Source organism: Jaculus jaculus, chromosome 16, assembly GCF_020740685.1.
Source record: "Jaculus jaculus isolate mJacJac1 chromosome 16, mJacJac1.mat.Y.cur, whole genome shotgun sequence".
NCBI lineage: Eukaryota > Metazoa > Chordata > Mammalia > Rodentia > Dipodidae > Jaculus > Jaculus jaculus.
In genome coordinates this window covers 74,630,858-74,645,873 of record NC_059117.1, presented here as the reverse complement: position 1 = coordinate 74,645,873, position 15,016 = coordinate 74,630,858, and the positions used below count along the sequence as shown (strand labels likewise).

At 43.7% G+C, this 15,016-nt stretch overlaps 1 protein-coding gene across 11 annotated transcripts in view; it reads right to left on the bottom strand.

Moving 5' to 3' along the window:
• Magi1 (membrane associated guanylate kinase, WW and PDZ domain containing 1) overlaps positions 1 to 15,016 on the bottom strand; it is a 620,496-nt gene that overhangs the window by 75,013 nt on the left and 530,467 nt on the right. For all 11 annotated transcript variants that reach the window (XM_045135556.1, XM_045135552.1, XM_045135550.1 and 8 more), the window contains 3 exons: positions 11,972 to 12,029; positions 7,303 to 7,391; positions 5,087 to 5,179 (listed from right to left, as the gene is read on the bottom strand). In XM_045135556.1, coding sequence (XP_044991491.1) covers positions 5,087 to 5,179; positions 7,303 to 7,391; positions 11,972 to 12,029 — 240 coding nt within the window. The remainder of the gene's footprint in view (positions 1 to 5,086; positions 5,180 to 7,302; positions 7,392 to 11,971; positions 12,030 to 15,016) is intronic.

Below are 15,016 nucleotides of genomic sequence, written 5' to 3'. Positions count from 1 at the left end.
GGACAGCCCCCATCTCTCCCTAGGGAGACTTTTCTGGGCCGCATTATTAAAATGGTCCACGCCTCCTCCAACCTTTCTCATCCCCTTCCTTCTCCATCCTCTGTCCACAGCGCTCACTTCCTTGCTACGTGGTGCTCACCTCCCTGCTCAGTTTCCTAACTTCCTGTCTCCGCGACCGGGCGTGAAGGAGCGCTCACTGCACACGGACGCACAGAGCAGCGGTACCCGAGCCCCACCGAGACCCCTGTGCATGCCCGACGCTTAGATCAGAACCTGGGATGTTCCGTGTGCTCTAGCAAGCTCCACTGGGTGGACAGTGAGTGAACCAAGGAGTAATTAATGAACAACATTCAACAGATCTTTGGGAAGGCTGGACACAAGTGCCTGGGTGCCAGAACTTGTCATTATTGTTATAGGCAAAGGTAGAAATTGTGGGAAAATTCTACAAAGTTAATCTGAATTTAACTAGCAAGGGAACATGGGACAGGCTCATGTTTTACTACATTTATTATGTTTTAACTATGGATGCATCATGAGCTAATGCAACTTTAGGAGAGACGTTATTTTCCCCCACAGGCAACGGACAGGATACTCTGGGCTGCAGCTCTGTGGTCCATGTCATTTCCTGAGACTCCAACTCCTGTGGGTGAGTCAGCAGTTTGAAGGCCTGGCTATGTATTAAACTCAATTGGGTGGCTTTTCAATTTTTTTAGTTATGAATCTATTGCTCACGGACTCAGGATCTTCTAGGTTTGAGCCCAACACTCTGCCCCTGAACTATCCTTAGAGGCTGCCTCTCTGCCAGGTGAGAACTACATGTGCATCTAGAGCTGGAATTCTCCAGACCAGCCGTGTCCAACAGCACTATCTGCAGAGCTGGGCATGTTGTCTATCCGCATGATCCAACATGGCAGCTGCAAGAACACAGATGTCACAGCCTTGAAATGTGCAGAGGAGTGCCAAAGGACTCACATTTTTTATTGTAAATTGAAGTTCATTGAAATTTAAATGACAACATGTAACCAGTAAGATCACACTGAATAGCAGAGACTAAGGCACCAAGGTGTCTCACACATAAAAATCACAGTGACCAAAAGCCAGGTGTGGTGACACACACCTTTAATCCCAGCACTCGGGAGGCAGAGGTAGGAGGATCACTGTGAGTTCAAGGCCACCCTGAGACTACGTAGTGAATTCCAGGTCAGCCTGGACCAGGGTGAGACCCTACCTCAAAAAACAAACAGAAAAAAAAAAAATCACAGTGACCAACAAGGTAGCAGCCAGATGCTGACTCAAATTCCTATCTGGGCTCTCGAAACTGGGCAAGTTATTAAACTTTTTTCTGCATGAATGTTGAATGCCTAGATGGAGATAATGGTGGTACCAACTCCAGGATAGTTGTGAATAATAACTGACATGGATAATATATGTACAATGTATAGGGAGAAGCCTGGCGTGTAATGAGGGCCCAATAAATGAGTTATCTTATTGACGAGAGATGGAGTGAGTATGGAGGGAGAGAGAGACCACAAAAGTTTTTCTCATCAGAAGGTGATGAGACAATGTGACTGCATGTCTGTGTTGTGTGGTTTGAGTGTAAAATGTCCCCCATAAAATCATGTGCTGGAACACTTAACCCCTGGTTGGTGGAGCCGTTAGGGAAGACTGTGGAACCTTGGAAGTGGAGCCTTCTGGGGAAAAGTGTGTCACGGGGGGTGGGTCTTCAGTGGTTACAGCCAAGCCCCGCTGGCTCTTGCTACTTCCTCCCTGCTAATGTGAGGCTCTGACCCTAGCTGACTGCTGCTGGCATGTTTTCTTGCCACAACAGGCTTCCTGTTGAAGTTATAAGCTGAATTAAACCCCTGACTTTCATTAAAAAATTATTTTTAATTTCTCTCTAAATCAAAGCTTGAAGCTAGAGAGTTAATCTAAGAACAATCAAAAAAAAATATGACCAGTTTTGGGATTTGTTCAGGAGAATATGGCTAAGCACTAAACTTGGGGAAATTAGTATAAGCTGTCAAACCAAGTCAGCAATACGTCTTCCTCCTGCTGGTACAATCAACGGTGAGTGTGGTGAAGATCCCAGAGGAGCGAGCAGCAGGCGGGGTCTTCTTAGTCCACCATGCGTGAGGCAGAGCTCAAGAAGATATAATTGAAAAACCAGAGGGGAAGGCTTAGGGGCCAAGGCTCTAGCTCCACTACAAAGCATTTGACTGGAACTCCAGGGGCTCTAGGTTCTACCCCGAGCACCAGAAAATGAACACACTGATTTTTAAAGAAGAAGGGAGAACTAGGAAAAAAGAAAGAATCTTTCTTTTTGAAATTTACAGATGAACACCACCTGGATTCTTAGCCAGCATCTTAAGCATTTGGCACAATCGGGACCTGAACCATTCAGTATTAAACGTATTTCATCTCTGGGATGATTTTGTGCAGAACACTGGCTGGGTGTAGGTGTATGTGGCCACATGCATACAGGTATACCGTTTTCCTCAACAGTAATTCCAGCAGAACATACATATCAAAGGATTATAGCCAGGCGCAATGGTGCACACCTTTAATCCCAGCACTTGGGAGGCAGGGGTAGAGAGAGCACTGTGAGTTCGAGGCTACCCTGAGATTATACATGGTGAATTATAGATCAGGCTGGACTAGGGGGAAACCCTACCTCAAAAAAAATTATACCTGAATCAAATGACACTTAAGTTTTAAATAAAAACAACTACAGGGGCCTGAGAGATGGCTCCTTTGTTAAAGGTGCTTTCTTGCAAAGCCAAAAACAAAGTGGCACATGCATCTGGAGTTAGTTTGCAGGGGCAGGAGGTTCTGATATGCCCATATTCTTTCTCTCTCTATCTCTCAAATTAAATAAGAAACAACTATAGTCTCATGCCTCCATGGGATTTCAAGCCTAATGAAGAAATTCCAGTTAAAGAACAGAACACTAATAAACATGAAGGGAACTGTTACTATTAAAGTCCATAGATGGGCAGTACAGGGTGGTTAAAGGCAGCTACAACACGGGGCTCTATCAAAGACCTGGCATGAGCAGGAGTCAGTGTAGCAGGAGGAAAAGATGACTGCATACGGGGAAGAACCTAGGCAAGCTCTCGGATGTGGTCCACAGCTGGGCCAGCACAAGGAACCTAAAGAGGCTGGTGTAGTTCTCTTCTTGTAAGAGAGGTGAAGTGAGAGGACATGAGCCAAGGAAGGAACTGTGCATTGAAAGTCACTGGGCTAGAGAGATGGCTCAGAAGTTAAAAGCACTTGCCTGCAAAAGCTACTGGCCTAGGTTTGACTCTCTAGTACCTATGTAAAGCCAGATGCGCACAGTAGGGGCATGTACCCAGAGTTCCTTTACAGCAGCAAGAGGCCGGGTATATCTATTTATTCTCTCTCTCTCTTTTTCCTTCCCTCCCTCTCTCTCCTTACAAATAAATAAATAAGTGAAAGTTTAAAAGATTACTGAGGAGGCTACAATCATGCTGATATTAATTAACATATTATTCTAGGCTGTTTATTTTCTGGCTATATTATAAGCCATATTAATACTACTCTAATAATCACATCAACTAGCAGAGAAAGTTTTTCTCATGAAGACTACAATGGAAGCATGAAAATAAGAGAAATAAGCTATTCTATGTATCTTTTTAAATCTAACACAGTTGGATCTTGCTGAACATGTTGATAGGAATTTAAACTTTACATAGTTTTTTAATGTCTATGTACCATCAAAATGTCCTACCTCTGTTAAATATGATGCTTATCCCATTTTTATCATTTTAAATAAAAAAAAAATCTAGCTGGGTATGGTGTCACATGCCTTTAGTCCCAGTTCATAGGAGTCTGAGGTAGAAGGATCACTGAGATTGAGGCCAGCCTGAAAGTACATAGTAAATTCCAGGTTAGCTTGGGTTAGAGCAAGACAGTACCTCAAACTCCCCCCACTCAAAATCTAAACACACCCCGAGATAAAAATCTTTTTGGTGTCAGGACTAATGAGGCCTGAAAGTAGCAAGGTTTGGAAGTTTCCAGGTTTTGGGAAGGTCCTCTCTGGGAGGACTCTACTCTTCAACATAAGTAAGTAGCATTAGCTAAAATGTTATCAAACATATGAATGTAAAAATAGCAGCAGGAATACGGGGGAAAGAACTTTGAAAAACATACAGCCACTTACACTTAGAAAGTATTAGTCAAGAGCAAATACATTCACTGGAATCTAAAAACATCTAATACTGAACTTATATATAATTCACCTCGTTGAACATAGGATTCAAACCTTGTGATCTCTGACTCACTCAGTCACTCTGGGATGGTTTTGTCCTTAAGGGCACCTATATCTGGGGAAATTTCTGATTGCCAGAGGTGTGGATGTGTGCAGGGATACCTCCAAGCATCCTACAAGTACCCCTATACAAAGAATTTCCTAGCCAAAAAAAATGTCAACATTGCCTTTCAATGTCAAAGTTGGCTTTCAATGATCACTTAACAAGTGCCTCTATTTTTAGACTAATACAAATATATTCAGGGAGGTCCCTAATACTTGGCAGGTCTTACAGCCAAATGCATTTAGGATTGATTCCATTCCTTACAGGTTTTACTATCAAATGACAGACCTGGGAGTTACAAGATTCTATTTCCAAGGGACCTTTGCAAAACTGAAACTTGAGGCCGGGACAATGGCTCGGTGGGTAAAGTGCGTGCTGTGTGGGCAGGAGGACCTGGATTCCCATCCCCAGGACCTGGGTAAAATGCCTGGCGTGGTGGCGTGTGCCTGGACTCCCAGCACTGGGAAGGTGGAGACAGGAAATTCTTGGGGGGCTCTGGCTAGCAAGTACAGCCAAATCAGGCTAGCAACTGAGGAAGACACATGACATCAACCTCTCATTTACACACACACACACACACACACACACACACACGATGTGCCTACAAACACGCATGCATACATACCACACACATATATACATGTACAAGAAACTACAGAGCTAAAATGCATGCATATACGTACACCACACACAGACACACATGTAGAAGAAGAAAGAAAGTGTAGAGCTAAAATGTAACTGCAAGCCCGTATTACCCTGAAGTGGGACTTCCTTCGCTGGCTCCGGATTGCTCGGGGGGTGGGAGGGAACGCTAGGAGTCACAAGGGAGGGATGGTCTTCCGTCCATTCTACGAGAAAGCAAAAACATAGTGGTCCACATACCTGCTTTGCAGTGATAGTCAAACCTGTGGCCCAACAGCAGAGAGCACACAAAAGAAAGCAATCGGTGGTATCTGCTGATCTCCAGGCAGCACAGAAAGATCTTGAACTCTCCCACTTGATGTGTGGAGAAATAAATATTGTGGCCTAACCAAGAACAAACCTCCAGGTAATTGGGTAGAGTTTCAAGTGAGACTAAGTTAAATGTGTATGTGAAATATGACATCATCCAAGGTCTGCTACGTCAGAACCATAGTTTAAGGGAGGCATGGGCTCGCATGTTGAACTATCTGCCATAAGCAGTGAGCTGGATAGGTGCTGCCAGTGGTATGGGCCTCGGCTGCCCCTTAACCCAGAGCAGAGCCCCTGCCAGGACTCGTGAGTCCTAACTGCCATCTGACGCCTGCTGGAGGCCCAGGTGTTCCTTGCAGTGACAGACCCTTGGGCTGGATTGCAGAGTCACATTCTAGCTCAGCTAACATGTTCTTCATCATGGACTGCTCCGCCTTACTAGCTCAGGAAAAGTGTCACGTATAAAGTCCTTTTTAAGAACAAAGGAGAGTAGGGAAGAGCACTTTCCAACTGCCAAGTGGACGGACACACACACATGCCCCCGCTCTCGAGGAACAACGTAAGTTACCTGCCTCGGAGCAGCAGGTGGCAAGCCATGGAGGATCTGGACTCAATATAAAATGTCCATATAAAGCCTGCCAGCTACAAATAGCTTGCACATTTTAAAAAGGTTAAAAAAAGAATATTTTGTGACATATGAGGTTTAAATTATAGTATCCCTAAAGTTGTTTTTTGTTTTTGTTTTTGTTGAAACACAGTTATGCCCACTCATTTGCATATCTGTAGATGTTTTCATATGACAATGACAGATGAGTGGTTATATAACAGGAACTGTACATATCAAAGAGCCTAAAGCATTTGCAATGAGGTCATTGATAGAAAAAGCTTGCTAACCAATAGCCCAAGTTCTATGTTTTATTATGTTCAAGGGCTAGAGAACAGGTACTGGCACGTAACACTGTTGTGAGGCCCTAATTCTATTCATTGCTGCAGAAAGGGAGGTGTTACAGTTGACATTCACGTGCTTGATGTCCACATATTAAGTGGCATTAAACAATTACTTTAAAAGATCATAATAAAGGCCGGGTGTGGTGATGCACGCGTTTAAACCCAGCACTCGGGAGGCAGAGGTAGGAGGACTGCCATGAGTTCAAGGCCTCCCTGAGACTACAGAGTGCTTTCCAGGTCAGCCTGAGCTAGAGTGAAACCCTACCTTGAAAAAGCAAATAAATAAATAAATAAATAAATAAATAAATAAATAAATAAATGAAACGATCATAATAAAGAATTGGGAAGATTAATATGTATTAATAAATGGACTGTTGGTAGAACATACATCAAGTGATACAGGACTCAGCCATTAGAATGATAAGGTAATTCTGGAACTTTTAAACAGATACAAGAAATAAAAAGGAAAACAGGTCATTTATCTATTCTTACATATGTGTGTGTGTGTGCATGTGTGTTTGCGCACAGATACATACATATATATTATACACAAAGTGATATGGTTGTTGTTGACATATGAAATTTGTATAGAAAATTTCTGCATCGTGCTTACCTATGAGAACGGTATCAGGATGGGCAACAGAGAAATTAATAATTCTTGAACTACTTCTATGTTTATAAAAACATGAATCAGTAACTTTTCAGAATCACTTTGATTCTGGCATGTAATGTCTCTAAGATGACATGGTGGTTTTGCTCCCAGTAACTCCATTTTAAGAGTGCTATAACGGACCTAGATTCCAACACAGGTTCCCATGCAGGTATGGCTGGGGCTTTCTGAAAGACACTGCTTTCTGAAGTCAAGTGGAGGTTTGGGTGCCTTTGAACTGGGCACCCCTCTAGCAATGCAGAGCTGAGTGGGAGGACTGAGCAGTGCTGGATCCCACCGTCTGGCAGAGCCAGAGCATGACTGGGTGGTGGAAGCCAGCTCCGTCCACACGGGGGTGTTAGTGCCCATGCTTGGCCCGCGCTCTGCTCCCAGCTCGGGCAAAAGCCTCAGCTACAAGCCCACCTTCTGGCGGCGGTGGCGGCTGCTCCAGCTGCTTCTTCCGCTTGGCTTCCAGCACCGGGTTCTCATATTGTGTCTTCCTGTTGATGTGGCTGGGGAGGGATGGAAAACGGTGTTCAGCTGGGAAACATTCCGCCCACCAGCACGTCAGTCACAAGTCACGTGCTTCGAACCTGGCAAAGCAAGCTCTTGTGTTCAAACCGTGCAAAGGAGATGGGAAAATTAACATGACATTTCCACACCACACACACCAAGCCCTGGGCTATCAGTTGTCCATGCATTTTATTAGGAACTCCTTCATAAATGCCCACAGGCCAGTCCTGTTCTTATCCACATGGAAGTAACCCCTTGCTTAGAAGGGATGTGTGCCCTGCGGACCCCGGGACCCCAGAATAGTCCTCAGTTCTACATGGACCACGGTCTTTTCTGACAGTGTTTAATTTACAAATTAAGCACAATAACAGACTGACAAGGAAGGCGGCCCACACACGTTGGCACTGCCAGTGTGAGATTCTTCTCTCCTGATCAAGGGGGGTGTTTACCTTCCCACTGCAAGGCAACAGCATCACAGTCTCTCTTTAGAATGTTCTAGTTGTCAGTGCCAATTAGTTTTTGCGATGGGCCCGTTAGGGAGTAAAATCAGGGCTACTTTAACATAAACACTTGGGTATGGTGATAGCTGGTCGGATTCCTGAGACGGAGACCAATACAGAAAGCAAGGGTAGCTACACAAAGGGGTCTCGCCACACCCTGAACTCGAAGGAGCAGGATGGCCTCAGACCTCCCCATACTCTTCAGAATAGCACCCATTTGAAACTCTGTATGTGGGCTGGGGAGACGGCTCAGTGGTTAAAAGCACTGCTTGCAAAGCCCACAGGCCGGGGTTTGACTCCCCAGTATCCACATAAAGTCAAACACACAACATGGTGCATGTGGCTGGAGCTTGTTTGCGGTGGCAGGAGGCCCTGGTGCACCCAGACTTGCTCTCTCTCTCTCACATGCACATAAATAAGAAACATTTAGATAAAATTTTGTATTTACTATTTCTTGATTTTGCCATGTAATTTTGTTTTCTGAAAGTGGTTGACTTTGAAGAAGTCACCTCTGAGAAAGCAAAGCCATGGTACATGTGACGATGGCATTACCCAGGGAGGAAAGGAGGCTTTCTTGGGGGCTAGCAGCTCTCCCAACCTGACATAGCTCGCACTGGCTGTTACCCACGCTCAGGGCTGAACGCTCTCAAGTTCTAGGGCTTTGACCAATGGCCTTCCCAAAGTTCCAAGGTATCACTGACAGGGAAGCTGCTTCAACTCACTAGATTATGGAATTCACTGAAAAATAAAACGGTTATGTGATGCTGTCTGTCCCATATAAAAGGCAGAACAGTCAAGTAACTTCCCGTAGCCTTTAGGAAGCTGACGTGCAAGGACCCCACTAGCACCTGTCAACTGTTTTAATCAGCTGACCAAGAAGAAGGGTGAAGGTACAGCCTTCAGGCAAAGATTCTCCAAACACAGCTAACCGAGCAGACGTGGTGTGCGCAAAGTGACCAAGACCCAGATATTTCAGACAACTGTGCAACTAGTATGGCATGGAATAAGGCGCATGCCCACATGTGCTATCCAGACGACCGTGTGGGTGATGGCCTTGCTGCGCAGGCATATGTAAGCTGCATCAATGCACACACATGCTATTCCTGCGTGAGTGCATGCATGCAGCTCGGTAAGAGTACAAGACCACATCCATGCTCATTGTGTGAATCAGAACTCTGAAGGGTTGTAAGGTATTTTTATTTATTTGAAAGAGAAAGAGAATGAACATGTGTGCACATGGGTGCACCATCACCACTAAAACCAAACTCCACTTGGTGCATCTGACTTTGCATGGGGACTGGAGAATGGAACCCAGGCCAGCGGGCTTTGCAAGCAAGTGTCTGTAACCACTGAGCAATCTCCCCAGATCCTAAATTTTTTTAATCTAGGCTTTTATTTTTATTGTTTGTGGGTTTTTTTTTTTTGTTTTTTGTTTTTTTTTTTTTGAGGCAGGGTCTTGCTCTAGCGTAGGCTGACCTGGAATTCACTTTGTAGTCTCCAGCTGGTCTCAAACTCAAGATGATCCTCCTACCTCTGCCTCCCAAGTGCTGGGATTAAAGGCACGTGCCCCCACGCCTAGCTTCCAGGCTTTCATATTTTTTATATATATTTTAAAGATAAGTTTATCAAACAGGATGAACAGATAGATTGCCTTTCTATTAAAGGTCTATTTACTTCTTAATTCTCACATTAACATGTCTCTGAATGAGACTTTAAAAGCCAAAGAGAACCAGAACTAAATAAGGTATCACCCTGCCCCTCTAAGACCATGCTTATTCTCATGCCAGAGCAATCGTCAAGCTGGCAGGGTGGCGAGGTAATGGGGGCCTGCAGTGGCAGACGCCTCCAAGGACAGCTGTAGAAAAAGTCAGCCTTTAAGCCTTGGCAACTGGCAGAGGAAATTTATGTTATGAGGGTCACAGAAATGACCTCGCCTGCCTCTCTGATGCCCCCAATTCCTTTTTTTTTTTTTTTTTTTGAGGTAGGGTCTCCCTCTAGCCCAAGCTGACCTAAAACTCTCTATGTAGTCTCAACTTGACATCAACCTCACACCCTCCTACCCTGGCCTCCTGAGTGCTGGGAGTAAAGGCATGCACCACCACGCCTGGCCCCTAATTCATTTTGTTAGGTAACAGGGAGGGAACATCTATTTGCTCTGTTGAACACCTATTTGTTTTTCTAATAAGATGCTAGCATTAAACAACAACAAAAAAATAGATGCTAAGCATTTTAGAGCCTGACATTTTTGTATAATATGAACAGGGCATTTCAAATGACTTTTCACTGCCAACAGCAGAGAGAGAGAAAGCAGGCTTCCTATCGTTATTGGCCAAGAAGGATAGCAAAAGTCAATGTTTATATAGTGTTTGCTTTTTCAAAGATTTATGTACTTATGTTTTCTAAATATTTTATTTTGAGAGAGAGAGAGAGAACAGGTGCCCCAGGGCCTCTAGCAAACGAACTCCACACACGTGCGCCCCCTTATGCAACTGGCTCACATGGGTCCTGGAGAATAGAACCTGGGTCCTTTGGCTTTGCAGGCAAGCGCCTTAACTGCTGAGCCATCTATCTCTCCAGTCTTATTTTCATTTTCAATTTTTTTTTTTTGAGGTAGAGCCTCCCTCTAGCCTAGACTGACCCAGAACTTATTATGTAGTCTCAGGCTGGCCTCAAACTCAAGGTGATCCTCCTGCTTCTGCTCCTGAGTGCTGGGATTAAAGGTGTGTGCCACCATGCCTGGCTTCAAAGAATCTTTTTATTAGTTATCTCTCTTTGAGTAGTTCTCTCTCCTCTCTTTCTCTCTCTCATCTTTCTCAGAGGGAAACAGCCAAGGCATATTTTTGTCAGTACAGCTTCTGCTGTCTTTGTAATCTTCCTAATTGATGGTTCTGATAAAAAAAAAAAAACAAAGGACCTGTCCTTGCTAGAGGAAGACCCATCTGAAGAGCTTATGCAAAAGGCTTGAGACCTTTCAGAAAACAGAAGCCACCTCTGTGGTCCCCAGGCAAGGGACAGGCAAAGAGGAACCCGGATCACGGGCCCTGCATAGTAACCTACTTTCCTAGTTCCTTTCTGCTCTTGGCAACATTTCATGAATTATTAAGATTTGTCTAACCCTTTTAGGATGTCAGAAAGAATAAATAAGTAATTACTGAGAAGCTTGGGCCTGAGCTCAAGAGGTAGTAGAATAAACATGTCATTCGCTGCGAACCTAACCTGTTCATCTGCCCTCCAGCAAGCTGGTATTTTCTATTCATCCCTTCAGCTGACACTTACTGACTGAACACTCGGCATATGCCAGGATTATGTTAATCCCTGGTGATATTGAGGCTCAAGTCCTGCCTTTCTGATTTTAGTAGTAGCTTCTAATATCCTCAGAATCACTGGATATTTTCTTCTTTATTAAATTCTTCATTCATATTTCCATTCAATATTAATATTAACACTTTGCAGGTTGAGGAGATGGCTCAGTGATTAGAAGCACTTGAGGGGCTGGATGGATGGCTTAGTGGGTAAGGTGCTTGCCTGCAAAGCCAAATGACTCAGGTTTGATTCCCCAGGATCCACATAAGCCAGATGCACAGGATGGTACATGCATCTGCAATTCATTTGCAGCAGCTGGAGGCCCTGACACACATGCACACACTCACTCTTTCTCTCATAAATTAATAAAAATAAAAGCACTTGAAAAGTAAGCCTGATGACTAGAATTTGGATCCCTGGAATTGATGTAGAGCCAGACACAAGTCAGCACATGCATCTGTAAGCTTAACATGACCATGGCTATGGGAAAATCTTGACGCTCATGGTCGGCTAGTCTGGCATTCACAACAGTAAAAAAAATTCCCAAGCCGGACGCTATCTCAAACAAGGGGGAAGGTGAAGACTGACCCTGCGAGGCTGTCCTGCGACCTCCCCATGTGTGTCATGCCTTGTGGGCATCGATGCAAACACACACCAAAAAATAATGATTATTCTAATGACTTTGGCACCGTATAACACTGGCATTTTGAGTTTAGCGTGAGTGTGCATAATTGTGCAGGGTACAAACCGACAGTGGGTTACTAACAAGCACTTACTCTACATAGTAGACACCATAGACGGGGTCTTCAATCTTTTCCCAACCAGCAGGCAGCTCTGAAAAAGAAAAGAACCCTTAGGACAAGAAAAGCCTGAAGACTACCAACAACCAGGTAAAGGTGATGAGAGAAAGGTTTGCAAAACATGCTTTAGGTCCAATCAAAACTACATATTCTAGCTAAAAAGTGGTGTGTATTATGATGTTGTTTTTCTCTCTGCACTTTTCTACATGAAGAGCAATGCTTTATCTGCTGGTATTTTACTCAAGGAAATAAAACTTAATAAAATGCATTACCAGCCGCCTTTCTTGTCAATGATTATATTTTAATGGAAATGGTTAAAGCCTGCCCTGAATGCCTAGTTCCTACTTTAAATATTTAGTTTTCTCATTGTTTCCAGACCACCTTACCACACAAGCAAGAAAAAAAGATGAAAATTATTACTTTTGACTTTTCAATACAATAACCCTGCTTTGTTTCCTGAAAAGAAAGTTAAGCCTGCATCTTATTTTCTCCCTGTTCCTAATTTACATGCTGTGTAAATAAAATGCCCAGAAAAAGGTGGGTTTTGAACTGCACATATCTAGAATTCTGTGTTATGAACATGCCGGCCCACATGGAACACTTAATCTGTAAAAGAGACACACTAGCCTTGTTTGCAGGACAGCTCATCACCTAGGTGGGAAAGTACTATTCTTTTTGTTTTCCTGTGGGGCAGAGGGAGGCTGTCAAGGGCAGATCTCAACTAGATAGTCTAGGCTGATCTCAAATTTGCAATCCTCCTGCCTTAGCCTACAGAGCATGGGCCTGTAAACATGTACCAACACATGTAGCCATTCCGACTCTTCCAATGGGCTGGCAAGACAACAGTCAGATCTGTAGCTGCCTTCCAACAACTCAGCTATGCTTTGCTGGGTTTCATATCAAAGTCTGAAATTAAGCTACTATCCAGATAATCATGAGATCTGTTCCAAGAACCTATTATGTTCTGGAAAGGCCAACTGCACCAGGTTATGGTTGGTGGCATCAAGCAGTTCCTTCTGGCACAGCAACTTGATTTTAAAGTCACCCTGACTGTGTGCTTAAGACCAGCTTGGATAATGCGATGGCCCAAGGAGAACCAGATTATGGGAAGCGAGAGACCAGGAGCTGGAGAGCCTTCTGATGGGCCTCAGCTGAGCAGTGCACAGATGCTTTCCTGTCCTGCCTCGTCCACTCTCACTCCCCTTGGCTGTAAGCATCAACTCCAGACACAACCTGCTGCTTCTTCAAGCTTCCTTGTGCTTAGCACAGCTGCAGGCTAGCCTGCCCTGAGTTTGCCTCCTCCAATCCACCAACCAATCGAGACCTGAGTCTGAGGACAAGGCTCGTTCTAATTGGGTGTTTGACCCGTATAAACGTGCCGAACCACCTGTGCAGTTCTTTCTGGAATACCGGCACAGGTGAGCACTTCTCTTTTGGCCTATTCTCCCCGTTCCCAGCCAGGACTTCTTTTGGTTTGGACTTCCCTGCTTGCCTTCCTGCACTTTCAATTCTTTCTTAACTTGAACAAAGACCTAAAGTTGGGGTTTACAGGCTTGCAATATCCTGCATTTTATGGGTTTTAACCCCCCCCCCGGACCCAAACTCTTGCCTCAGAAGTAACTAATAAAAGGAACTTGAACAGAATACTTCAATCACTTGAGATACCACTTACTTTCTTTTTTTATAGACTTTATTTACTTGATATAGAAAGAGGGGAGAAAGAATGGGTGCGCCAGGGACTCTAGCAACTGCAAATGACCTCCAGATACATGTGCCCCATTGTGCATCTGGCTAACATGGGTCCTGGGGAATTGAACCTGCGTCCTTGGCTTTGCAGCAAACGCCTTAACTGCTAAGCCATCCCTCCAGCCCACCACTTACTTTCAAATATCTTTTTTAAAAGTATAATTCAAGGAATCACACGATTACTATTTTAAATAATGATTTCACTGCTGGGGGCCTCCCACGTCATCAGTCTCTGGAGAGGAGGAGGCATGTGTGTATATACATGCTGGCTAATTACCAAAGCTTACATTCTGCTGGAGCTGAGCTGCCTACCAGAAGAAATTACCCTCATGGTTTTACTCAACAGGTTATATGCTTTCAAACAAAGGTGTTTCTCTTCACTACCAATCCTTTTTTTATTTAAAAATGCACACACACATTTAGCCCACTTGAAAGATGCTTTGAATTCAGGAGACACGAACACTAAAATGCAAGACAGGCCCAATTTGCAGATGTGGGTCCAACCTGGCATTTTTATACCTCAGTCTATGAATCAAATGCCTGGGAAACAGATTTCCCTTACAAAGCTGGAAATTACCATTTAAATGAAAATGAGCCAGGAAAATATTTCCCAAGTTGGGAAATTGAAGACTAAAAAAAATGCAAATTGACCCATAGTCACATGGGATGTGAGAATGCGTGAGAGTGCAGGACCATGTTATGATAAGGGGAAGCGGATCTCCTTCCAAAATCAAAGCACGGAAATACTGGAACTGATTGTTTCTTTTAGATTAAATGGGGAGAGTATTACAGATTCACTGCTTTTAATTATTAATCTAATAAACACTTACTGAGTACTGACTGTTTGTCTGAGGGTGTGTAAAGATACTAGGAACACAGGGACTGCACTACTGAGGCAGGAAATTCAGCCGGGTTGTCTGTGTTTGGGTGGAGGAGCAAGGAGGTATAAGAAATGACCCGCAAGTTTTGACCTGTTGCCTCATTATTATCAATAGCTCTCTGGAGTTCAGCAATAGGATCATTCAACTGGCATTTGTGAGTATTCCTGAATTTAAACATTTCTGGAACAGAGAAACTCTCTGAATAGTTTTGAATTTCTCACTTCCAACCTGGTGATTAACTAAATAATGGGAATTAAGTTTCCAAATGTTTAAAATAGAAATAAGATAGGACATCAATTTTGAACAACAAAAAAAGGGAAGATATTTACCCTAAAATTTTCTATTTGGTTCTGAAAAAACTAAAAAAAGCAAAAAAAATAATAAAAAAGGTAAT